This window comes from Athene cunicularia, assembly GCF_003259725.1.
Source record: "Athene cunicularia isolate RWA chromosome 9 unlocalized genomic scaffold, athCun1 chr9_part2, whole genome shotgun sequence".
Lineage (NCBI taxonomy): Eukaryota > Metazoa > Chordata > Aves > Strigiformes > Strigidae > Athene > Athene cunicularia.
The window spans coordinates 2975468-3002439 of record NW_020799111.1 but is presented as its reverse complement, the minus strand read 5'-3'; the positions used below and the strand labels follow the sequence as shown (position 1 = coordinate 3002439).

The 26972-nt window shown below is 39.6% G+C and overlaps 1 protein-coding gene across 8 annotated transcripts in view; it reads right to left on the bottom strand.

Moving 5' to 3' along the window:
- The window catches only part of GIGYF2 (GRB10 interacting GYF protein 2), a 76127-nt gene that overhangs the window by 6248 nt on the left and 42907 nt on the right, over positions 1 to 26972 (bottom strand). The window contains exons 8-25 of one of the 8 annotated variants that reach the window (XM_026855448.1): positions 22318 to 22497; positions 15950 to 16149; positions 15699 to 15861; positions 15412 to 15630; positions 14716 to 14906; positions 14013 to 14172; positions 11897 to 12063; positions 11409 to 11497; positions 10333 to 10440; positions 9690 to 9787; positions 9094 to 9194; positions 8129 to 8290; positions 6200 to 6301; positions 3154 to 3312; positions 1934 to 2170; positions 1225 to 1347; positions 416 to 619; positions 83 to 288 (exon numbers count right to left, since the gene is read on the bottom strand). In XM_026855448.1, coding sequence (XP_026711249.1) covers positions 83 to 288; positions 416 to 619; positions 1225 to 1347; positions 1934 to 2170; positions 3154 to 3312; positions 6200 to 6301; positions 8129 to 8290; positions 9094 to 9194; positions 9690 to 9787; positions 10333 to 10440; positions 11409 to 11497; positions 11897 to 12063; positions 14013 to 14172; positions 14716 to 14906; positions 15412 to 15630; positions 15699 to 15861; positions 15950 to 16149; positions 22318 to 22497 — 2869 coding nt within the window. The remainder of the gene's footprint in view (positions 1 to 82; positions 289 to 415; positions 620 to 1224; positions 1348 to 1933; positions 2171 to 3153; positions 3313 to 6199; positions 6302 to 8128; positions 8291 to 9093; positions 9195 to 9689; positions 9788 to 10332; positions 10441 to 11408; positions 11498 to 11896; positions 12064 to 14012; positions 14173 to 14715; positions 14907 to 15411; positions 15631 to 15698; positions 15862 to 15949; positions 16150 to 22317; positions 22498 to 26972) is intronic. The other 7 variants (XM_026855449.1, XM_026855450.1, XM_026855451.1 and 4 more) reach the window with 7 other exon arrangements.

Genomic DNA, 26972 nt, shown 5'->3' with positions numbered 1-26972 from the left:
CACATGAAGATGTTGTAACTGCTAAGTGATCATCTCAGGATTAGTAGCCTTTCTTTGCAAAAACTCCTTCCCCAATTCCTACCTGAGGCTGGCATTGCTTTTGTTTTTATTGGTCGAGTTACGAGGTCCCACTTCCTTCACTGCATCATCCCAGAAACCCATGTTTGAGTTTTTGGTATCAGCATTACTCCAGATGCTACTGACTAGGTCAGATGCCCACTGGTTGCTGGGATTAGTGTTTAGGGAGCCCCACACTGAATTCCCAATGCTGGTGTGCAGGTTAGAGTGCTGTTGAAACATAACAAAGAGATCCTGGTTATTAGCACCAGACCCGGCAGAACAGTAATGAACAGACATGGAGAACTGTCATGTACTGTTTTCCTCTACATACTGATCAGACAGATGCCATACATACCGTAGTATTTCGGACTCTGTTCGGCTGCTGGTGCTGCTGTTGCTGCTGTTTCTGCATCTGCCTCGCCTCTTCCTGCTGTATTTCCAGCAGGGACTTGGTGGTCCCTGTTGGCTTGGTGACATTACCCCAGCCTGACAATTTTTGCTGCTGTTGCTGCTGCTGTTGCTGGAGGGCCTTCATCAGTTCACGCTGCTGACGCCTTTGCTGTTTGCAAGCAAGACAAAAGCACTTGTCCATACTTACAGAAGATCACTGCTACTCAAAAGTCTAGCTGGAAAACTGGTTTTAAACTGATTTCACTCTCTTCTGGAGGAGTGTGGCTGTCCTATATTTTTTGAGCCATTCAGCTCCTCCAAAAAGGGAGACATGAAGTAACCAATAAATACAAATTGTTTATTAGAATAATTTATTACAGAATACATGTGTCAAGTCATGACTGTAGCCAGCTAAGCATCTGGGGTCTCTCCTACCATCACTTGTGGGTTTGGGTTCTTTTACCCCCTTAAACTGCCCTCGTCTTGTGCATATCTGCAAATATATTGGAGTATAGATGCAAAATAATTTTATATTGCTTTGTGAACTTATTATACTCATAGGGTTGAAAGAGTATAGTTTTCCCTCCTTTCAGACACTTGTATTAAGAAGCCATAAAACTTTCCAACAAGGACTTACTGAACCTATGCCTGAAAGACAGGACGCTACCTGAATTACACTATTTCAAAAAAACATTCATCCTCACCATTCCAGCTAAGCAGTCATACAGCTAAGCCCACTCTAACAAGTTACAGCCCATTACTGTTCATATTTACCTCTTCCCGAAGCTGTCGTTCTCGTTCTTCTTCTAACTTTTGGATTTCTGCCAATGACAGTGTGGTCTGGGATTGGCAAGCGCCTGAATTGGACTGCTGACCCCATGTTGAAGATGAAGGGAGCTGGGCCAAAAAACACATCATTAGGAAATTAAAAAATGTTTTAGAGAATATTGCTGAAGCGTAATAATGAAAACTCAATATAAGCCCACAGCACAGAAAGACAGCCTTTAAAGTTAAACAAAACACTGGGAAGTATAAAATAGTATAATTAAGTACAAAAAAGTATGAAGTACAAACTGTATGTTTCCTTGAATTGCCCTCTGATGTATGTGTTAAAGACACAGTGTAACAGAAATAATGTAACACTTCACTGCATGAAAAGTAACAGTTTTGATTTCAAAGACTTTAGGAACTCCAAGCTTTAGAAACTGCACTGGCCCTTGCTTATCACAACAGAACAAACATCTGCAAACTCATCTGCAAATTCCTTTCCAGTATGCTTCTATCGACTGAACCTTCTTCATTTTGTAACTTGTCTTTCTGTTGTTTCTCCCATCACTTTCACAGACAATTCTACCATCTTTCCTCTCCAGATAGTTCACTCGTCCCTGCTCTGTTCAAGCTAGCCTAGACAGCTCTGAACCAGCTGGGGCTTTGCTTACTATGCTGAACTGAGGGAGGAAGTTAAACCCTAGGAACACATTACCTTCATTTGTGCAAGTTGCTGCTGTTGCTGCTGTTGTTGCAGCCGTCGTAAAGCCTCCTGCTGCTGCTGCCTCTGTCTCATTATTTCTTTCTGGCGCTGGAGTTCCAGCTCCTTGCGCTTTCGTTCTTCCTCTTCAAGCCGCTGTCTGGCTGCCTCTTCTTCCATGCGTAGCCGACTTTCTTCAAGTCGCCGCTGAGCTTCCTCCTCTTCACGTGCCCACTTGGCAGCCTCCTCTTCCTTCCCAGGACATAAAGAGGAGTAAAGTAGATTTAGAAAATCTAAATAACACCTCCTCTGTGGTAATGATGTTCTGATAGGACAGGCCTGTACAGATGTTCTGACAGGCCTTTACATCTGCAATTTGTGCTAGTTAGCTTCTTCATTTACCTTAACATTTCCCAGGCAAGAAAGCCTATAATCCCTAAAACCAGAACTTTCCCATTGCTCCACTCAAGGAACTTGGAAGAGAATGACATCTCCCTAGTTCAGACTAGCTAATTTCGTACCACTTTCCTTCTAGGAGTTACACACCTTTTGGTCTGAGCTTCTATCTACTTACACTAGAGTCAAGTACTGCTAATCTTGACTTTAACTTGACAGGACTGAAACCTGACAGGAATAAAGGCAGAAGAGGTTTTGACGTGAAATAAGAAATCAGGTGACAGTGACATTTACTGTTGTTACTCAGCACTAGAGCTGCAAAGGAAAAGATGCTTCTGCTGACCCCAAGGCAAAAAAAACCTGCTAACAGTAAGACAAGAAAAGGGAAGGGAAAAGCAGAAACTTTCACAGTGGGTATAATCTTGGCAAAGTACAGAAACACTGGTGAAACTCATCATCTCAGATTATTATATAATTGTTATCTTTAACATCAAGGATCAGAAAGTGACAATTCAAATCTGGTACTGTACTCTGCCTTTCTCTGGAAGAAAGGAGTAGAAATACCATGCTGCAAAGCCATTCCTAAAGCTCAAACATGAAGGAAAACACTTATTCAACACAAATCTCTCTTCCAAAGGGCAGATCAGATTCTGATTATTTTGTCTGAAATCAGGATACAGGTAAACAACTTATTTGTCAGTCAATACTGTCTACAAGCTTCGCTTTCCTCCACCAAAACCAATGGGGTTGGTGATCAGGCACAGATGCAAGTTTCAAAGCTTGACCATTCTCACAGCCTCCATAATTAAATATAATAGGTCCCTTTTGCCATTTTTCACCTGTTTACGAATTAACTCCTCTCGCTGCCGTCTTTCCTCCTCTTCTCTTCTTCTCTCTTCTAATCTCCTAAGTGCTTCCTCCTGTTGTTGCCGCTCCTCTTCCTCCCGCTGCCGCCTTAGTGCAATTTCCTGCTCTCGTTGTCGCCTCAGGGCTTCCTCCTGGAGTTAGGAACAAAATGTCAGTCTGTAAATGCCATTTATTGATGAACGGCATCAGAACACAGATTACATCATGGTCTGGCCAGATAAATGGCCTCAAGAAAAACTCCTTAGCTCCAAGCTAAGCACTACCAAAACAACTATATTAAACACTACAGACCCACATGTTAACAAGTTTTTTGATGCAATGTGCATCCCGTACATAAATGATTTTTATGAAAAAAAGACAGGAAATTGCCTATCTTTGGTTTAAAAAAATATGATGTTGAGAATGAAAACAAAGGGTGAGACTTCTCTTTCCAATATATACTAACTGTATTTTAACATATATGTATGTTTTAATGTGTGTGTATCATCAATTCCTTTTGTGTGTGTGTGTGTGTGTGTGTGTGTGTGTGTGTGAGCTATTAGTTGGAAGCTTTTCCTACTTACAGGAGTTTCTAAACAGTGTCTTCTCAAGTGCACTACAAAACTCAAACCATATCTCCAAACAGCAGAAATAAGCTGAAGAAACCCAGTGCACTTAAGGACACTGTAACCATTGGAAGCCTCAGAAACGTGGAACTCCGTGAAAGGGCTTTGACTGGGCTATTCCTATGCTATTTAAATGTTGTGGGCAACAAAATGTCTCGCGAGGACTTCGATTTTGGGCTATCCCTAATTTAAACAGCTTCCAATAAATTATGGTTTGCTTTCCAAGTAGTGAAATTATTTACTTAAAAATAAAACATAAGCACCCTTTCCTACTGCTCTGAAGATCAACACAAACAGAAATTCCTCCATTCCGCTACTTGCTTTTTGGAGGAATAGGGCACAAGCAATCTCTGCCCAGTTTCCTGTGTGCTGTTAAACAGGAGCACATGTGTGCAACTCTTCCCCCTGTTCTGGACTTTCCCTTGCATAAAATAGCCTTGGGTTCTGCTGCCTTTTCTGATCTCTGAAGTCCAGCAACTGTGTTAAGGCCATCCTGCTTTTCATCCTTTCTATTCTTCTCTCCCCTGACTTATCCTACCAGCTCAACCTGAAGATCCTACTTTTCGGACAAGAACTTGTTTAAGCTTTTATAAATACATTTTCCTTTTGAACAATCGGTACTGTGCAATTGTAATCTCACAAGTTTTTTTACAAGCAATACATTATTCACAGGATGAAGGGAGACTAACTGTGCAGAATGGATATAAATTTTGAATTCTGGTAAATCAAGGAAGTTAATTCTGAAATCTAAGAGACCATTTTATTAAATCTGATACCAAACCTTCATATACACACAGCATAAACTGCAATATAGTTCACTGAACAACTGGAGCAGGTTCCTCTCTGACTTCAGATGTCTATAATGTAACTGTCAGTAGACAGAGTATGTTTTGTAGGCAATCCTATGGACTGAAGAGCTGCTAGCTGCAAGCCAAGAAGTAATTTGTATTCCTGTATATCACTTAAGTGGTTTAGTGCTAAATGTAAGTGCAGTAAGTGTTTCTTCCACTAGCTAGACATGAAACAGTAGCTTGTGAATCATTTTCTCATTAATCAAGTCCTTGATTTGTCATATTCACAAAAGCTTCAAGCACAACACACAACACCTAGACAATTTTTGAAACTTGGGCTGTCGCTGTATTAATTGGACACATGCAGTCAAGTCACAGTAATCAAGTGTCCCCAATACAAGTGCTGAAAAATTTCTGCTTGTTGTTCCTTTTACTGAAAAAGTCTACTGAGGAGGCTGGAGGTGTGCCAGTCTGCTTGGTTTGACTAGAGACCACACACTAGGATCTCAGCTCAGGATGCCTAGTTGCCAGCCAGGCCGGGGGGATGGTCAGCACTAGTCACTGACAGCACATACAGTACCTGAGAGAGATGCACAGTCACCAAGTCCTCCTACACAACAGCAGTTCACTGGCACCTCTGCCCTACTTTCCCTTTGGGAAATGAGGCTAGAAATTGCCGTTAATAAAGCTGTAGGGATCTCCTCCTTTCTCAGGCATGCCAGGAGAGACACTGCTGAATAACAGCCGTTTAAAAAAAAAAAACCAAACGCTTCTCTCCTCTAGAGTACTGAAGATGAACAGTGCTGCACTCATGTGAGGGATAAAAAAAAACAACTATCTGCAAGATTATGAAAACCTAGGAACCATGTGGCTGATGTAATTTTCCTACTCTTCACAGATACAGAAGTGTCTTAATATTTACTTCTGTATCTTCGAATTATTCAATGTTTTTGTTTGAGCATGTGACCAAAATCATTCAAAGCTCTCCAGATTTCTGCCACTGACTTGTACGGGAAACAGACTCATTCCTTTGGCTCTTACTGTTCCCATATTCATGGCTTCCTGCTCCGAAAGAATCCCAATATTCTTTAGCAATTTTTCTAATAATTGTTTTCAAGCACAAGTAACTTGCTGTACAGACAAGTTATTTCAGATCTTTTAATATATCTGTAATATTGCAGAAAATCATTAAGTAGCAATCCCCATTTCAATAGACTCTGGATTCTTAAGTATTATAGAATTTTTTGCAGTTAGTAACACTTGCAATTCTGCTTGTCTATGTTACTAGGGCTTACAAATCTTTTTGTTTTGTGGATCTCATCTTTGAGCCAGGTACTTTAAAGGGAGAAAACAATTATTAGCTAATTATTAAGCCTCATATTTTGTTCCTGAAAGCAATCAATCATTACAAAATAGAAGATACCAGACCAGAAACAAAAGAAGAAATACAGGAGCTACACAAGCTGAGCATTACTGTTTGCAATTCTACAGTGCAAGAAATTGATGAAAACTATGAACAGAACTGGATTCAACATTTGGTATGACATTTCATCCTAGAGAATTTAATTTCTATTAGTTATTTTTTTTATTTAGAATTCACCATCAACAGCATATTTACTAACCTTATATACTAGTCTTTTATGCAGTATTACATCAAAAGCCTTCCTGAAGTCCAGGCAGATTAAGTCTACTGCTTCACCCCTCTCAGCTCTCACTGTCATCTCCTCAAAAGAAGTTAATCAAATTTGTTAAGCATCATCTCCTCTGTATAAATCCATGCTAATAAATCAGTTCATCCCTGATTCTACAATGCCTTCCAGTACAGAAGTCAGATTCAAATATTAGACCAGTTTCGTTTCTTTTAAATACAGAATACAATATTATTTTCTCTTTCCAGAGAAGTGCTTAAATTCTTTATTACCTTTTCAAGACATTACTGCTCAGAATTAAGCATTGTGGCAATTATTCCATTTGTAATGAACTAAGATACTTGCTGTTACTGCTTTTCAACCCCATTCTGCTTCCTCCTTGTAAACAATCACTTCCCATGACATCTCAGAAAGGGAGAGTCAGATTGTTTGCTGGATAAATCCAAAGTGGACAAAAAACTTTGGAATTTAATGGACATTTCTAAGTAGTTATACACAGTAGCAAACCTGTTAGTTGAAAAAGAACAACACAATTCTATATTTATTTGAAGCCACCATGGATGACACACATTGAGTTACCAGGTGATCAGCTAAAAATTTATTTATTAGTAAAACAGATGTAATGCAACTTAACTCAAAAGTTAAACTTTTGAGTATATTAATGCTACGGTAAAGCTTGAACTCGAGCATCAAAGGATGCTTTTTCACTGTATACCATAATGACTTGCTGTACACAAAGCAGATAAATTAAACCAAGAAGCCATTTATTTATAGACTTAATTATTAAAGATACCATGAAAGCTAACTACATATCATACTGCAGTCTGTTAAAATAGATCTTCAGTGACAAAACTCAACCACTGAGTGAAAAGAGGTCTATGACTAACTTTACAAATAAAACTAAAGATTCTAGAGTCTTCCTCAGGAGTGTCTGATCCTTAAAACAGGAAACATGCTTTACAACTGCCTACCTAAGCACACAGAAAATAAAGGACAGAATTATTCATTACTTTCACCTACTATTCATGTGCTACTTTACAGGTCATTTATTGACTTCTCAGTGAATAAGCTCAATGTGCTTACCCTTATCCTTCACACAAAGGGTGAAAACTTTAACTGTCTTTCCCTCCTACAACACTTAGAGAACAATTAATCTTTCTTCCATGCAGAATTCAGAAAGTAAATGCCAGAAACATCAAGCTACTAATGTCTCCATTTTGTATTCTTGTAAGATTAAGAACATACCACAACTCCTACAATCATTCTCCTACTGCAACACAGATCACACAATTCATTTTAACAAATCTGCTTATCCAGACTAAGTCCTTTCCCAAATATCAACTCAAGAAAATAAAGCTGACAGACTCTATGACACAACCCAGATAATCACTTATTAAAAAAATTATTTACCAAGTTAAAAAAGCAACAAGGAAAAAATAAGCTAAATGCTGCATCACTTTTTTTCCACTACAGTCCTCTATATTTTATTCATTTGAAACAGCTGCTCAAGCTCCAGTCTACTCCAGAAAATACCCTTATCAAAACACTGGACTGCACATATGGTAAATAAAGATTAAACATACCATAACTGGGCAACTAACTAAAGACTAATATTGACACTAAGAAGTTGCAAGGGAATCTTCCACATGGAATAAAGCCTCTTGGCTCACAAACAGGAACCTATCTCAAAGTGAACCACCAATGCCCACTTCTCAGCTTGTAATTTGGGCTCTTAAGAACTAAAATCAAGAACAGAAATATCATTTCATATACTCACATGAAAAAATTAGAACTGTCTTCATACACACCTACCAAAGATTAATCAGACCCCACAGGATTCTTAAAGTGAGTTTTATAAAGTATTAAAATTAATTAGAGATTAACTACATTGAGGAAACTCACTTGCTTCCTGCGGGCCAGTTCTTCTTCTTCCCGTCGTTTCCTCTCATCTTCCTGCTGTCTCCTAAGTAGCTCTTCTTGTTGCCTCCGAAGCTCCTCCTGCCTTTTCCTCTCCTCTTCCTCTCGTTTGGCCCTCATTTCCACTTCTCTCCTCTCTTGCTCTAGCTACAATTCACATAAAACTATACTCAGATGCAGGTAACGTATTCCTACACCATTTCTTAGGACAACTCTGCTGAGATTATACTAACAACGTAACAGATGAAGCCTCTGACAGATGCTCTCCCTTAAGTGTAATTTTACCTATCAGCTGGCTGCCTACCGGGGTCAGATTCCTGAAATACTCTAGAACAATTTCTGACAGTTTCTGTTCTGTAACGAACACCAGTTCTCTAGTCAGTCTTTCTACATCTGCTCCTTAAAATAACCTCTGACTTTAGAAGCTAGTAGCGAGTTGCTCTGCAGACACCATAAAATAATCAGTTTCAGGAGATGTACAGAATCATACAGGTTCAAACTTACAAAAATAATTTAATATTAGAGTGTCAAACAACCCCAACAAATAGGACTTACAACTTCCTGAACCAATTCTGGTGAAAAGATGCAAGGATTAAGAGAACAACTACCTGCTCCTACTCAGGGTTTGGCATGACAGCTCATGGTGATCCCATTTTAGAAGAGGCGGCTAGCAAAGAGTTTTTTAATCACAAGTGTAAACCACACAACCACTACTTTGGAGGTCAGTAGTACCTTCACAGAAATAGTTTCCTAACAGCAGTCCACAAGGATTTCGTAAGTGGTTTCTATAACCCCTATTCTCTTTATGGTGTTTTTCACAAAAATCTAATCAAAATGGTACAGAGTGGCCTGAAGATTGAAGATCTAATAAGTCTTCCATCGGCTCAAGAAACACAGTTACATTGCAGAACAGCAATCCCAACTTCTTACAGTACAAAACAGTCTCTGACCTTTGCAGCTTTGGCCTTCTCGAGCTGCTGAAGTTGTTCTAGAGCTGGTCCCTGAGTTGCAGTATCAATGGGGAGATCCCAGACACTGCTTCCTTCCCAGACTAGACAGTGAAGAAAACAAACATTGACAAGCAAAAATAAACACATCAACAAAACACAACTGAAAGGGGAAAACCTTGTGTATGCTGTTACTACGTTTTATGAATTAAAATCATAACACATTATTCTTAGTCAGTAGAGGGCCACCTTATCTTCCTGTAGAACAAAGCTTGTCCATTACTGAAGCAAGGCTGGGTTCCCACAAAATTCTATGCAAGAATCAGGTATTCAAACTCCTCCCATCAAAACAGAATGCCTTTATAATAAAACACTCAACCCCTCTGAAATGAGACATCCCATAACCATTGGAAAAATTACCATGTTCTTCACAGCTCTCAAATGGAATTTAAACTTCAAGGCAAAGTAAACTGAACCAGTTAAATACTGATGCAGAAATAATTTCCCCTAGTGTCAAAAAGGGAGCGATCATCTCAAAGATGCTGGCTCTTAACCCATGAACTTTTCTCAACAGATCTGACACGTGCTAAGCATCTTACCTGTAGGTTGTGAAGCTGACTGAAGTTCCCATATTGAGCCAGTGTCCGGCACTGACACAGACCTTGTAACAGGTGGCATCATGTTCTGTTCAGATATTCTGTAATACCAACAGAAGAGTCAACATGCCACTTCCACGGAGAAGAGTGCTCTGAACATGCATGAGATTCAGTAACTTGTAGCATACTCCTTTCCTTCTACACCTCTATTTAAAACAAAAATACGATGTGGACAACACTAGTTGCTTGCAGAGTTCTCGCTCATCTCATCCCTGCTGCCAAGTCAAGGGCTAAGCCAGCTACTACTACCATTTTGCATTTGCTAGTTTGAGGAACAAGCATCTAGTATTGCAGAACTCAACTGGAAAAGCCATTCTGTTACGAGCACAACAGATTTGCTAAAAAGGTATGATTTCAACTACAGGATTTTCTCTCATTTTCATAAACATTGTCTAAGGTAAAGGCTACCTATCCAAAGAAGTACTCAACTTCCCACAACTGTTACATGTTCACACAATTTTAAAAACATGTAATGCTCAAATATGAGCAAATGAATAGGATAGACCACAGACAAGATTCAATTATCATTATATGCATGTTGGAGTAGAGGAAGAATGGTATTCAGTTCAAGTCTGGGTTAACTCACCTCATCTTCAGGGCCTGGAACTGTTGCAAGAGAATAGCGAGCTGCTGCTGCTGCTGGGATGAGAGGGCTGCCTTTTGCTGCTGAGCCAGCACCTGTGCATATTGTTGTCTTCAAAAGAAAAGCAGAGAGTCACTGGTATTTGTTCACTTGCTTAATGCCCAAGTTGCAGAAGCTGCACATATATTTGTTCTCCAGGACTAACGCCCACTGACCTATATAAAGTACATGCCAAGTACTAGAGGAAACCACAGAATGGGGCCTTGGAAAGAAAGAATACAACACATCGGCCTACATGAGCAGAACCAAATTTCTCTTCACCCTCAACTATGTCAACTGGTTATCACTGTCCAATGTGTCTCTTGTAAATTGTGCAACACTACTGCCCTTTTCCTATAAATTACATACAGATTGCTCAAATTAATCTGGCTTGGATGACTGCCCACCTACACAAATCTATCCCTGCCCCAGTATGCCAAGACATCCCGTAGTACAGGGGCAGGCTCTTCCCTTATCAAATCATAAAAGCATAATCATGACACATGATTTCAGGATCCCTATCTGATTGCTTTCTCTTCTCCAGACTCCTGCAAAACAAGTTGTTCAGTTCTGGCTGGTTCCTAACAACTGACAACTTTGGCAAAGTGGATGACAAACTCCTTTCTCCAGCAGTTATCTTCCACTGATCTTCAAAAAGCTGAGTAAGCAGCCTAAAAATAAGTCCTGCCTTCTGCATCTCCACTTCAAAACATGTATAGCCTTCTCCTGACTCCAAACCATCCAAACTGCATTACATGGATAGGTGGGATTCAGTTTGACCCTAACATTTATACATATAATAGGTCTCACCAAAGTAGCCATGCCTGACACCCAAACTGACTCTGAGAAGTGTGCCTGAGGTAGCCACACTCTTTCTGAATCCTGCAGACTATTGCGCCTCTGGTGTTTGTGGAAGTAGGCTACTGCTGTTGGAGATGAAGCACTCCCAGCAACATTGCTCAAGGAAACAATGACAAGAAACTGAACCCAGATGATAAAAATGCAGAGCAGAACACAGGCACTGGGACTGGCAGTCTTACTGTATTAAAAGATGCTGATACTGGAGGTGCTGCATTTGTATCAGGGCCAGCTCTTGTTGTCTAGTCAGCCGCTCTTGGTCCAGCTCACCCTATGTTTAGGAATAAAATATTCTATTTTAATAACATATATAGCAACAGTAGTATACTGGCAAATACAAGCAATGTAAGAAGTGGCATTCTGAACTGAAAAGACAAAGGAAATAGAAAAATACCTAGACAGAGATCAACATTTACAAAGCCTGTAGTATGGTGACTGTGAACTACACAGCACTCATGTATCACAGGACCGAGCCTTCCAGCCACAGGTATGGCAAAACACGCATTTTTAAATTGAGCCTATTTTCTTCTCTTAAAAAGGTAATTTAACAAAAAGTTCAACTTTGGTGCTTGGAACACCTGCAATTCCAAGACAGAGCAGTTGACACGTAAATAATTCAATTTCTATTTGATAGAGGACCACTTGAATACTGTAACTGTCACATAATTACCAGATGTGGAAGCGGTGCTGGACCTGGCGTGAAGGGAACCCTGCCCCACATTTTCATGATGTCTCCAAGCGGCTGGAAAGTCTCATCACAGGCTCTCTTAACCAACAGTGACATAGTGAAGTATCCAGCCTGGAACCACTCCGCCATCTCCTGATTACTGAAAGGACCTGAAATAACATCAACCAATACACATGGGGCAGGGAAAGGGAAGTAAGGCCAAGGTGAGCATACTAGAAATGAAGAGTATGGTGCGTGTTAAAGTAACACAGTACCTAGCATCAGGCACTCCTGTCTGTCTCACCCACTCATCTGGGCAGACAGTACATTCAGGGCTGGAGTGTGAATGCACATCTCTAGATCCCTACAGCAGCTACAGCATTTGCCCAGATAGTCTTTAATAAAAAGTGCATGAGTGCTTTCAGCATGCATTGGAGGGAGACGAGTCAGCTCCAAGATGAAAGCCAAGCAGCCATGGTGGTGTGGAGCTTGGTCCAGCTAACACACATCCTGCCTCTCAAAGCTCACTACTTCAGGCTCAGTATCAGGTTGACAACAGTTGCAATTTCCAGTTTATACCTCAGCACTGGAAGCTAGCAGATACTGCTAAAAGCACAAGCGCTACTTTCTCCCCACACACTGCATAAGTACTAAATCTCATCCTGTTCCTCGACTTCAGATTGGAGGTATCTGTATGTTTTACAGAAGTTTTGCTTCTGAAACTTAGCAGGCAAGCAGATCCACCTCTGAGTGGACAGTGGACAATTATATTTTTTTCAGATGAGGAAAGCAGTTTCTCTTTCTCAGAAAGCTAAACTTTCTCTTCTTTTCCTGTTTCCTGAGAAAGATTTTAGTCACTCCCTTCAAAGGGGGACTCCTATACTAATTTTACATATCCAATTGGACACAAAACCAGTCTAGAAAAATAGATTACTAGAGTAAGAACCACATAAATATAAGTTTTGCAAAAACAGCAAGAACATTCAGTAATTATTGCCTTCTCTGTAAGAAGTATCTGTAGAAGGCAATTCCTCCTAAAGAATATGAAACCACAAGAGGTATCCCAAGAAAAAATTACGTGGGAGTGAATGTGACCTCCAGAAGTAAACAAAGTAGTACTTACTCCAATAAAAAAAAATCTGTTAGATCATCACTGAGCAATAAATACCCAGCAGCAACTACCATACAGTTTAAAGCACACTGAGCAAATAAAAATGTTTACAGTTACCATCCTTTGAAGGGGCAAGAAGAAAACCCTGAAGATGTGTAATACCTGCAGATGAGAGATTGGCACTGATCCCACAAATAACATTCCCCCAAGTCCTATCTAGAGTTCACAGCTGAGGAAGTCATTCCACTAAACAGCGTTAGCAACTACTACTTAGTGAAGTACAGCAAGTAAGGAACTCACTGCTTAATTGCATTTTTGGGAGGCAGCTAAGCAGCTGCTAAAACAGAGCCCTGAGACTTCCAGAAGAGAAGTACTTTCTGAAAGTGAAGATGCAAGTATCTATATGAAAGACATGTTCCAACTTCCACTGCAAAAATATTGAGATTTTTTTAAGCGAAAACTGCAAGCATGGAACAGTTGGTATTATATGAACTAATAATGAACTGGCTACAAGTACAATTTAAATTGAGATCATGAGCAAGCACTGGCTTGTGAAAACTTGTTTTCTCTTTGCTCTAGATTCTAAACAAATTATCCTTCCCTCAATACTCAATTTCTTCAGGCCGAGACTAGAAAACCAATTTCAATGTTTCTCATGGATTCTTCAACCAGCAACTGAATGGTCACGTTCTTGTCTTGTTTCCGCTATTATCTGGAAAACTCAGTAACTACTGATGTGAAAGCCAGGTTTTCCTCTAACCTCAATTTACACAAACATGAAGTGATGGCAAGCCTTCACCACAATACAGCATAATTCTGGATATTAGGAATGCTGAGCTGATGGGGCAGTGATGGGTAGAAGTCCTATTTTCAAAACCTAATTCTAGAGTGGTAAGTTCCCTGTGCTGCTTTTGTAAAAACAATCATCAGTATCTGTTGGTGGTAATTTTGTGAAGAACTTAACAGTTCTGTGAAACAGAAGAGGAAGTGTAAAGGGCACAGACCTACCCTGAATTTCTCCTTGTGGATCTTTGTAGTACCACTTCTGCATGGCTTCATGGAACAATGGCATAGAGGAACCCTTTGCTCTGTGCTCTTGAATTTTTGCTGCTAGCCTTTCATCATCAAGGGCACTGTCCTGCAGGTATGCCACCATTTTTTCTGCTTGCTGCAGGAGACATCAAAACCAGCAAGGAATACAAGTGTTAGATGTGTGCTTATAGATTTGAAAATAAGTGTGCCAAATACAACCACCTTGTACTACCTAGTGCTCATGAGTGTACCAGGAACTACAAGCAATGGAAATACAACAGGTATAGGAGCAGTAGCATAAAAAATGCTCTATATCCCAGCAGCCACTAAACTCATGAACACCGTTTGCACTTCATTTATGGTTTTTCAATGTTTAGGTTTTTTTAAACATATTGGGCATACTGTTTTATTGTTTCAAGGCAAATGTAAAACTACTTGACAGTGGTCATAAACACTAGGGTCGCTAGCTCTTTAACACTGGGTACCCTTATTCAGAAAAATTCTACATAGGTTGAATTATTCTCAAAAAAAACAATGGAGGAAAGAAAACTTTCAGTATACACTGTAGACTGTAAAGTTTCAGTTGCATTTCTGTTTTTATGAGCTTCAAATATTTTTTGCATTCCACATCCCTCCAGTCTCACGATTGTCAACAACAAAGGAATTTGAGAAATTTTACCTGCTCTAGGTGTTTGAGGCCCTCTTCATCATCTGGGTCAGTGGGAATGTTGCCCATGCCTGGAGCAGCTGTGACAGGTGTCTGAACTGGCCGCAGAGCAGGATTTGAATTGGAAACAGGAGGAGAAAGATGAGAAGGAGAAGCTGTGTCTGCAGAAATCTGTGGCAAAGGTTGAGCAACAGAAGCCAAATCTAAAGAAAAATGTTAAAATTAGTTCATTATCTTTAACATTAATTAAAATTACTTTTAAAGAACTTACTGTGGAAAACATTCAACACCTCAAAATTAGCAAAAGTATTTTCAGATCTTCCAGTATGTATGACTGCACACTGGTACTGTCTACAGCACAGGCACTCAACCTAACTTCAAGGAACAAACAGTTTAGTTCTAGCAGTGCAGAACTCGGCACATTTCAGTATATCCTGTTCCCCAGCCACTTACATTTGTCCAGACTGATCTGCTCTACCACAATGAGGCACATCCACAACTAGCTCCTGTTTCTCTAGACTCCATTGCTATGTGAAGTACCAGTGCACTGCAAGAATTTGAGACGGCATATGCAACAAATCCTGTATTTATAGACCAGTTGGTGAATCCTGTCTTTTCATCACCATAATCCAGTCCTTGACTCTTAAAAGACACCAAGACTAGCCACAACAACTAATAGAAACTTACTAAATTTATCAAATTTATTACCTTCCCCTCTGTTGGACATTTTGGCTGGCGGTGTATTCTCTGTTCGATTCTCTTTATCTTCTGTTTTTTCTGTTCTTTCTGGCACAGACTCTTCCTTCCTTTCAAAAAGGCTGGTCTGCAGTGGGTCTGGAGGCTGGGATTTTGGTGGGGTATCTGACCTGGCAGCTGGTGAAGATGCTTGGACTGCTTCTTCCACTGCTTCTGTAACATTGCATGGTTCTACGTAACTGAATTAATGGAAATTCTACACTGCAGCATAGAACAGATGTATGAGAAACCCTCCTTACCTGCCACTACTCTATCTGTTTTCTCCCCCTCCTTCTTGGCGGTCTTTTCATGATCTTTGGCTTCTTCATTGTGGCTCCCTTCAGAGTCAGATCTTTCTTCCCCTTCCTCCACAGGTCGGAAGTCCATCTCCTGTTCCTCAGGGATTGGCTCCTTCTGCACCTTCTACAAAGTCAAAATAACCATCCATAATCCACCTGACATAAAAGGACATTTGCTCAAAGTGAACAAAGGGCCCAAGCCAGCTTTTCACCTTTAGAGAGAGAAACGCTCCAGAGGAGTCAAATGTTCCCATTTCTTCCTCTGCATCTTCTAAGCACCACTCAGGGAGACTGTCTCTGTCATCATCCATGCTGCCACTCCCACACCGTACTCGTCGATAACCCCGTTCATCATCTCGTTCCCGGAAATCAAATTCAAACCTCCGCCGTCGCTCCATGTGCTCTCGCCAGCCTGCAGAACAAGGGCCATGTAAGCAGGGGCAGGGGGGAAAGTAACTTTACAAGACAGTCTTGAGGGTAAGAAGTTTACTTGGAAGGGTGAAGGGATGGGTGAAGAGATGGCAAACAGCAACAGAAATTCAGAAAGCTCCTACATGGTACCATCCACCTAAGATCAAGCACCTTAAAGGACAAGGAGAAGAAAAGGAGTATCTTACCATTAAGCAGGAGACTTTCAAATATCATCCACTGTATATCCCCACATTATAAAGTGCATCATGAGCATTAAAAAAAAACCACGTAAGGCTAAGAAAGGTTGGGTTACATAATCTAAAACATGCTGGAGAAACAGAGTAAGACAAGTGACACTAGATCCTGATTGAATTTACCAGCCATCATTAACTAAAATATTTTTTGCAATCTTTATACATATAAAATTTCCTATTTGTTTTGAGGCAATCTGCAAAAGTCACATCTTGAACAAACCACCCATGCTTTTTTTTCCTCTTGCCCTCAGTGACACCTGAGTGCATATACATGAAAAATGGACTGATGACTGTTCAAATACTTTTGAAAGGACTGTTAAGTCTCTTGAATGGTAATTTTTCTAGCCATGGAATACTGAACTTGGAATGATAAGAAAACTTTCCAAATACAAATACACATTTTATTTCACTTTTCTTTCTAATAGTTTTGGAAGACATCTTCATTAAGCCAAGTTTAAAATCTTCTGACTGCAATAATGTTATTTAAACTGTAAATAACTTGCTGCTAAGGAAAACAAATTGGGAGTGAAAGGATTCTAAGTAAACAGCCTTCCATCCAACAGAAGCTCTCTTTACCAGAAATGTGGAAAGCAGAAATGAAAGTACCTTAGTTTTGAGTGCTTTTAGTGGTGGCTGTGTTCTTTTCAGGAGAAAAAAAGTTAATTGTTTTGTCTCAGAATTTGTTAAATCAGTACAGTCTTACTGTCTATCTGATGGCTACCAGAAGAAGTCACAGTAAAGAAGAGAAACACTGTCCTCTGTTCCACCTGCTTCATATGAGAAATGTTTCCACATCAACCTTAATTATTACTATGCAAAAATCCAACTTTGTCTCACAAATACAGGAAATATAAAACAAACTCCTTCTAGAAACACTATGAACTTTAAGATCATATTTGATCAAGAAAACACAAAAGGTTAGACTTCAACAAGGCCTTCATTATACCGTATGTGCTTATTTGCAAATAATTCTACTGCATAACTTAATCTATGCCTCTAGTTATGCCGTTGAAACAAACAACATTTTTGGTATGCAAAACTGTCAAATCAGTGTTCTGAGGCAATCTTTTTAATGTCAAAGAAATACATAAGGTACAGTAAGCTTGCACTTATCCCATCTTTACTCCCTGCTTTAAAGTAGTTCTTAACATCTTAGGTAAGCCTGTTATGTCAACCTCTTGTTCATCAATAACTTCCGAAAAATACGTAAACAAAGACAAGGGCTCACTGAAGAGGCACTAATGGAGCAAGCACTCCAGAGAGCTCAAGTACACTTTTGGACACTTTTACAACTCAGCTGGACAGGGTGCTGGGTCATCTTGTCTAGACCACGCTTTTGCCAAGAAAGGTCAGATGAGATGATCTTTGGGGTCCCTTCCAAAGTGGTATTCTATGATTCTATGAAGTAATAACCATTTCATACACCCTCTTCAGAAGAGGATGCCTGAATCATGCCCCATGCCCTCCGCCCACAGCGCTCTGGCCTTCAACTTATGCAAACTCTGGAGGTGCAGGTTTCTAAGGGTTATCTTTTTAGGCAAGTCATACATACACACACCTCATTAAAGTGCTGCTCAATTTTAAAAGAACAAAAGCATCTCTGGGACCAATCAGCAACTAAACAGACCAACGCAGTCTATCCAAAGGAAAAGGCACTGAAATTCCACTGACATGCCACAAGAAGCAGCGTTTGCTTCTCCCCTCCGCATCAGAAACAGCAACACTTCAAAAGCAGGACTTCCTTTGGAATCAGACAGCTTTTGCCAAGGTTTACACGTGACAGGTTGCTGACAGACAGACTAGTTTTTTGATTAAAACCACGGGAAGACATATCCTCAGCACAGCCAGCACTGCCTACGTCAGGTTTCCCAATATGTGGAAAAACGGAGCTATGGCCGGAACCTGGCAATGTCATACTGTACAGATTAGTATCTCTGCCTGTTTGCTATCCTGGGGCTCACAAACAGCTGAGCAGCTCTTCAGCTCTCTTACATAAAAGAGGAAAATTTGGTATTAAGAACTTTCTATACAGCCATAAATGGGCCATCTTGAGACTACACATTGAGAAAAGCCTCAATTATTTTTACACAGCTCACACCAGGAGCACAGGCTCTTCCTAGTGGGACCCAGAAACATGGGTTTTGAGGTGAATTCTAAGTATTTTGTTAATTCCAGGTATCTTCAAAGTTCAAATTAAGAACTTAATGAGCTTTTGATTGCAAAGATTTAGTCACATAATTTCCTTTTATAGCCAATATATTTTCAGAGCTAGGTGGGCAGGCAAAAAGAAGAGATAAGTGGAGCAGACACATGCCCTTGTTTCTTAATAACAACAAGAATTTATAAAAGCCTAGTCAGAATACAGTGGGCAACTCAGGTGTGAAGTACAGGGCTGCCAATCTTTAAAGCAAACCAAAAGTAAAGACAAATCTTACCTTCTTACCTAAAAGGTGTTTAACCAACAGTTAGGGCACAAACACAGCTTTAAATTCAGTCCTGTAGTACCATTAGGCACCACTTACATAATCAAGATTTCAAGTTAAAAGAAATTATTTTAAACTAAATTCACCCCCTGTAATTTATGGTGGCATTATAGGTGGAAAAAAGCCTACTGGGTGCTTCAGGAATTCCAAGTACACCTTAGTCTCAATTATTAATAGCTATTTATCTTGTAAAAGTTATATTCTCTAATTCAGAAAAGAAATTTCCAATGTATATTAAAGCAATAGTAAACAAAGCAATACTAAACACTAAACAAAAGACAAGGGAATAGTGCACATTACTTTTTGGCATACATCATGTATGAAGCTAATTTTTTTTTTGCTCAATTTGAGAGCAAGATTCTCGAATATACTTCAGCTACTTTAAGAAGCACAAGGCACAATGCCCAAAAGATAAGTAGTCTAACTTGATTCACAGCAGTTTATTCTGAAAAATGGAGTGAACCAAGATTAATTTGAAAAGACTTTCAAAAAAAGCAGCAACAAAAAAAATCTTTATATAAGATTACAAAGCCTCTCTAAAATGCTTTTCAGAAAAGAGATCTTAATAGAGCTGCTTAAACAAAGACACAAAATCATATAATATCTGAGAAAATTTTAGGTGAGATGACATGATTTCTATTCCTTAAGTATGACTTAGTAACAAAAAACAAAATCAGAAACATCTGTATATAATTCACTAGTTTTGAGACTAAAAAAGGTTTGTATAGGCATTGGATAAAATGGACTGCAAATTTAAAAGGTAATCATTGCAGAAACTGAAACAACAGAAAGAAGGGGCTTTTTAGATAAGCAGTCATTAAAAAGATGGTTAAAAAAAGAGAGAACTTTGAAGCAACCAGTGAATTTAAAGCTATGGTCACATTCTTCTAACAGATAGTGAACCCGATCTAAAGATCCTATTTCACATCTACAATAGCAGCGGTACCACATTTTTAACCCAGAATAACTAGCAAAACAACTTCTCCATTGTATAAGCCAAGGAAAAATGTCTTCTCATCAGACTTCTGAGTCCTAGTACACAAACAGTAGTAGAAAAAGTAGAAAATCCTATAAACACTGACTGTAAAAGCCTGGTCATGCAATCCAGGCAGTTTTCATGCTGCAAAACCACAAAAGTTCACATCCTTCAGAATTAAGCAGTAGAATGAAAAAAGCATTATGCTTGTCTATTTTAAGGAGAAGTCTGATCTACTTCTTCACTTTACTACCAATAGTCAGAAGATCCCTCACTTCATATGAGGCACAGCCATGTGAGTTTATTTAAACACAGCATGGACACATGACAGATCCCTTCAACTATGTCAAAGGAGTACACTTTAGCTACATTAAATCAGACCATAGAATCTAGGAAGCTATACTATGGGGCACAAGACTGCTTCAGCATATGCAGTCCCTCCTCTTGATCCTTTGTGCCTATTAAAAAAGCACAAAATTACCAGATTTAGGTCAGCCATCCTGCAGTAAACACAGCTGACGGAGCAAGAGGAATTCAAAAGCTGGAAAAACAATGGTCTGTGGGAAGCACAGTATTCTTTACTTAACAACAGAAGATAAACTCAAGCCTGACAACTGCTATGTTCTTCTAAACTGTTCTCATCCAAAAGAAAAAAGCAAGCAGCATACGGTCTAGTAGGGAATATGCAGAGCTAAGCCAGAGGAAGGTCCAGCTGAACAATGACGACAGTACTCTGAAGACATTTCTCTATTTTTAGCAGGACACATGATTAGTACTATTACCTAACAGCAGAATAAGTACAAAGAAGTGGTTTAAGCCATGCCAATTTGAGTTAAACTCATTGTTTAAAGGCAGAATGTAATTAAAACCATTTTGATGGTCCTGTGGCTACTACTAACAGGAGAATTCAAATACAGCTCTGACCAAAGCAGAGAGACTAGAACAATACAGCTGTCAACTCAATCTATCTCAAAATTAGCAACTTCTCTGCAGATTCACAAAATTCTTAGAACAGGCTTTTTATAATACCTGCTAAAACTAACTTGTAAGTGAAGTCAGGTTAGTGGTCTACTACAGCAAAAATTCAAATAAACAGTAGTATTTCCTATGAGGGAAGTAAAATGAATTTTCAAAACCTTCCTCAGAACAATTTCCAAAAAAGTTCAAGACATGAACTTCTGAACTTTGAGGTCTACGCTTCCTTTAAAGCTAAAGCATGCAGGCTTTTATTTGCAAAACACTCCACTCCTAAGTATCATGCTGCATCTGATCATCATGAGGTACAATCATAGCTGGCCTGATATCATCTGAACTATCTAACAAAGTAGCAGTGTGTAATGAACAACTGTGACCAAACACTGATGAAAAGAAAATTACATTCTTCAAAATTTGCCCTCTAGCCCTGCTCTAAATAGAAAACATCTGGTAATAAATCTAGCTTTGGGCTTGCTGCTAAATTTTAGTACAAGCTAACAGTTGTTTGAGGGCAGTATAATACATAGCTGTGGAGAGGGTTAGGAACAGAGGTAATGGTTGCTCACAACTGTTACAGTACTGAAATTCCTTTCGGATGTTGAAAAGGGTGATAGACCCCCTGTAAGAGCAAGTGTGACTTCTTTTAATTGATGAAATTAAGTTGTCCAGCCCCAAAAATGTGCCATTGTGCCTTTGCTTCCCTATGAAGGTAGCCACAGTCCTTCTTGGGCTCCCCAGAAGCCTCCTGCAGCCAAAAAGACACCCAAAACCAAGATCTCACAACAAGTATGACTGGCTAGCAGCATCTTTTCCAAGCAGAAGGAAAAAACAAATAAAAGTGTTTCAGCCATACTACTCAAATACCAAGTTCTGCTTTGTATTTCTCCTGCAACTCTAGCAATGGAAAACAAGTTACCCAGACTGACTTTGTCACGCCATGGGACAGTAACACCCAACTGAAATTTAGAAACGCAAGACATCCTGTAACTAACTACAAGATGCATAGAGCAACATATGTTAAGATTTTCCAAAGATGCCTCTTGGCATTACAAGCAAGAGCCCAACAACCTGAATGGTTTAGTGTCAGCATTACTCTGCAGCCTCAGATACGCTACCTAATGTGGGTAATTTCTCTCCCCTCAACATCATAGCCACAGAGAAACAGTAGTATTAAAAAAACTCCGATTTTACCAGGCACATAACAGACTTGGAGCACAACAAGCGCACACCTGAAAAATATTGTTCCTTTAAATACATTAGGGTATCAAAGATATTAAAAAGAAATCAAAAGGCACATAATTTTATGATCAAGAGCCCCAGGTATGCCAAAACAGCATTTAATGACCCAAATCACATGAACTTTACCTGATTTTGTCCCTAACTTTATGCCACCTCCCATTCCTCTGCTTTCCCCATGCCCTGATTCACCCACTGCCCCTTCCCTATAACCATGGCTGCACTTCTCTCCCATCTCCTCTCACCTGGACTGTGAGGGCGCCACCTCTCACCATCCCTCCGTGACCCAGCCAGTCGCCAGCCTCCATCATCATCTTCCCCATTTTGTTCCTCCCTGAAGATGCGCCAGTTCTCGCTCTCAGAGCGTATAAACTCATGCTTCCTTCCCGTTGTTGCTGTCCCACCTTCCTCAAAGTTTGGTCTCACTGAAAAGAAAGCACATGCCAGTGAACATGCATACCATCTTTAGGAACCTAGAAACAAAAGGGTTGAAATCTTGCTCCCTTAGAGGCAAAAATGCACCACATGTAAGTGGTCATAGGAACCTAGGAGAGGAAGGGAAGCTCATGGAAGGACACACATTGAAGAACAAACATTGAAGAAATCCCTCCACACCCCTACAGACCTTAGGATGGAAAGACTGAGGAAAAACAGAAGAAAGAAAAGCATGCAGGAAATTATGACATGGATAGGAAAGACAGAGTGTGGAAAAAAAGACAACAGTTTAAGAGACATAGGGAAGCACAAACGAAGCTGAAGTGTGCCAAAAAAATAAACTGCTGTATCACAAGAAGTCTCACACTAAAGAAAAATGGGAATAAAATAAACTGTAAACATTACACACATTTTATATAAACCAAACCTATTTGCTACTTCTGTAATAAACAGAACATATGATCTATATCTTTAATCCAATACGATGTACGTTGTTCTTGCATTGTTTTAGGAAGGACTGAAAATTAAAAGTAGGATTGGGATTAAACAAGAAAAACGTAAAAGTGTTAACACTACCATGTGAATCCATCTTCTAGAGCGCCAAGGTCAGCATATTAGGAGTTAGAAGCAACTATGCTCAAGTACAAGACTACCAGAAGTTTAGGAGAAGGTATAGTTTTTTTAGTTCCTAATTTACATTACATTTAAAACATAGAAAATCCTCAAGTCCTTAATGAGGAGCAGCAGTGAAGAGCAACCACATTGAGTTTTCCCATGCTTCACAGAAAGTAAAGGCTACAAGCTCAACAAAATCTAAGTCTGGGAAATATAGGGGGTTTTCATTTTATATCTCTGAAAAGCATCATGTAGAAGAACGTAACTGGAAGCACTGGGAAGCCTCTCTATATTGCTCCTTGGATGGGCTTCACAGAGTAGAAAACTAGGAGACAAAGGCTACAGAGCCAAGCCAGCTGAAAGTAAAACAGAGATAGTAGCCCAGGAGAGAGCTGCAGTCCAACAGACCAGATGAGCCTAAGATCCATATGATAAGGAATATGCCTTGTTCTTTCTCAAATTTTAAAATGCTACAAGAAAAGGTAAATATTTTTTAAATTCTGCAGCACAATGCACTCATTTTACCTTAGTAAATTAGTTACCGACAGGGAAAAAAAAAGCTATGATTTGCTATTTTGAGACTAGAAAAATGTTTTTAGAGTTATAGCTATTCTTTGCATCAAAATTCACAGGTATTACCTGACGTTCATCATTAATGTTAATTCAACATATTTTAGACACTACCAATTAAGAAAAAGATATGCTATTTCTTCTATCATTATTAAATTCAGTTAAGATTCTGGAGACTTTTTAACACTGACAAGCTATCAGCTCAATGGCTCTGTTCTGCTCTTCCATAAGCATTCAGAGAAAACAAGCTACGTAACGAATACTGTGAAGTCTACTTCGCCACTGAATACCTGTACGTTCCTAGCCTCTCTGCAGATATATACATGCTATAGGCATACCCAAGGCAACTCAGGTTTTTTTTAGTCCTTATGACAGCTGGGTTTGTTCCTAAGAACTGAACTATCAGTCAGGTTTTGTATTCTGAACTTGCAGAAAATGGCATCCCCATTTGCTGCTGTGGGATTTGAAACATCTCTACAGAGGTGACACCTGTGATTCTGAAACCTTTCTAAACACAGCAGCACTCCAGTATGTCTCATGACTGTTCTGATGCCACACTTCAGTGGAAATAAGAGAAATCTTAACATACTTAAGCTTTCTGGTATTAGGACACTATAGCAAGCAATATTCAGACAGCAAGGTATGTGTCAAAACAGATATGACATTAGATGATCTTGCACATTAGACAGATCAGCCAAGAAACTAGTTCTTTACAAATACAAATTGGTCACAGGTGAAGGATCAGAAAAATTAAGCTACCCAAGTGACTCTATGATAAAACTCTATACAGGAATACTCCTACAGTTTACATCTAAATTCATAACTTGCAAAGCCCTAGCATATTGTCTTTGCAAACTGTTCTAGACTTGAGAACACTCAGCTGAAATGACTTAGGTCAGAGTCAGTATTTGGCAATGCTCCGAGGATGAAAAAAATAAAAAATGCAATTGATGGTTTTGCCTTGGACTAATTGACTGGACTTCCTGAAGAGAAGGAGCAGGAAAAGGGCACCTCTGTTCAAGTCTGTCACAAAGCCAGCAATGGTGTTTACAGAACACTTCAGATAGAGCCTAGTGGTATCCAGCCAAAAAAGCCTACAGCTGTGCAACGCCGAGTTGAAGGGAAACCAACTGCAAAGATCAAGACTGGGATTCTGGGACATAGCCCCGTGGCAACACGTTTGTGAAGAGGACTTACTAACAGAATGGCAAATAACTTCTGTTCTCCATGCTGTCAGTCTATGTTTCCTATGATACGCTCACTGTTTGGAGAGAATAAACAGGAAAGCGATGATTGCCAGCAATACTGTTTCCTCTAAAGAGGGCAAAAACTAGAGTCTAAGTGCTTTGACTTGCTTTCTTCTGTCTGGTGTATGCTACATACTTCCTCAAAAAGAGGATAAGCAGAAAAAACCTTTGCAGCTAGCGTTTTTAAAGGAATTCAAATAATTTTGCCTAGGTGTGCAATTTTGTAGCTCATTTTACAGAAGAGCAAAACAAATAGCCTTAAGATGATGTTTCTAAAGGAGGACTACCTTCTCATTAGGACAGTATTTGACAGGCTAAGGGACACTATTGGAATACATAGTGAAGTGACTCACTTGTAACCAAAGCCAGTGACAGATCAGAAGTCCTGGTGCTCATTTCTAGCTTCACATTTTGTCTCTCCATAAAAATCTCAATCTCAACAGTAGCTGTCTCAAAGACATACTATGCAAGTATCACGCTGTATTTTTTCACTAAACTGATCATTACCCACTGTCATGAGTATGGGTGAACCAGTAAATTCAAAGGCATTAACAAGAGAGTTTAATTCCATAACACGTACCTGGAAATTACATACTGTAGCTATTTCATCTGTTGTATGACAGTGTTAGATTTTTCAATCCATTCAGTTGAATGAGATGAGCAAACCTGTGACTGGACACCACATGCTTTCTACAGTATAAAATATGGTTTCTAAGAAAATACAGCTTGAAGAAAAAAAATCCTACTTGTGAATAAAAGAGGCTGTCTGTAGTGGAAGTTCAACTTTGCCAGAGTATAGAGAGAAGGGTGAAGGGCAAGTCACATCGTCCCACAGGCTTGCCACGGTGGTGGGAGTTCCCTTGCACTGCATTATTTGCCCTGGTTCTGAAGGTCACACTATGCCTATGACAATTTTCGGTGCTGTGCCTGAACATGTATTAGAAGGTTGCATACTAACGAAGCAAAGAATTAATGTTTTGCAATTTAGGGTTGGGGGAAGGTAAAAAAAAAAAAAAGAAACAAAAAAGCCCACTAAAATGAGGGCGGATTTTGATCCTAAGCAGGAAAGTCTACATTAATAATTTTCCCAGCAGGCCTTCAGTAGTTTTACTGCAAACAACCACAGCCTTTGTTTCTCAGATCCTCTTACATCTAACATTCGATCAAAGCCCTCACATCAGCAGCTCACCAAGGGAAAAAAAAAAAAGTGTGAAATACTACTGCATTACAAAGCTGTCCTCAGAGTTTGGTTTAGTAGTTTAGTAGTGCAGCATGCTGACCGCTCTGAACAGACATTCAGCTAAAATATCTTCCTTAACTAACCCTTCTCATTTGCTAAGCAGGAGAGAAAAAAAAGCTTAAGTGAAAGTGGTTTCATTTACTGCAAGGAATCAGCAACCCACCTAGTCTGCATTGTTACATTCCTAGGCTTTAGCAGAACCCTGTGATTAATTCCACGTTTTCACAAAAGAGCAATGTGCAGACGGAAGAGAAGTGGCCAGATCTACATCTTCTGACCAGCATTAAGCTACAGTTCAGCAACACCCTCCAGAGCCCACAGGCTGTACCATTAGCTACAGCCCACCTTGCTGTTAACACCAACACTCCGGAGCTGGGGACCTAATGAGAAGAGGAAGAAGTGGCACTAGACAAGCAACAGTGAGACACAAGAGTTTTTCTTTTCACCTAAACAAACAGTAGTTGACACTGGTCAGGGAGAGACTATCCAAGAACAGTGTTTTTCAGCAGCAATATGGTAACTTTTTCTATTCAGCTTCTCCAGAGGAATTTTGGCCTCTTCAACTGTCGTATAAAACTTTAAGATTATACAAACCTAAAAAATTATCTTGATTAAGGAGGTGAGGGGGAAGGCACCCCTTCTCCAAGTAAGTGTTTGAGGATTTCTCCTTGGCCGCTAAGGGTTTGTGTTGGGTAAAGAAATGCTCCTAACAAACCAGCATTCTTTTCCACATGATCAGAGCTAACCAGCCTCCCTGCAGGCAAAATGACCAATCAAATCAGCTTCAGATGAA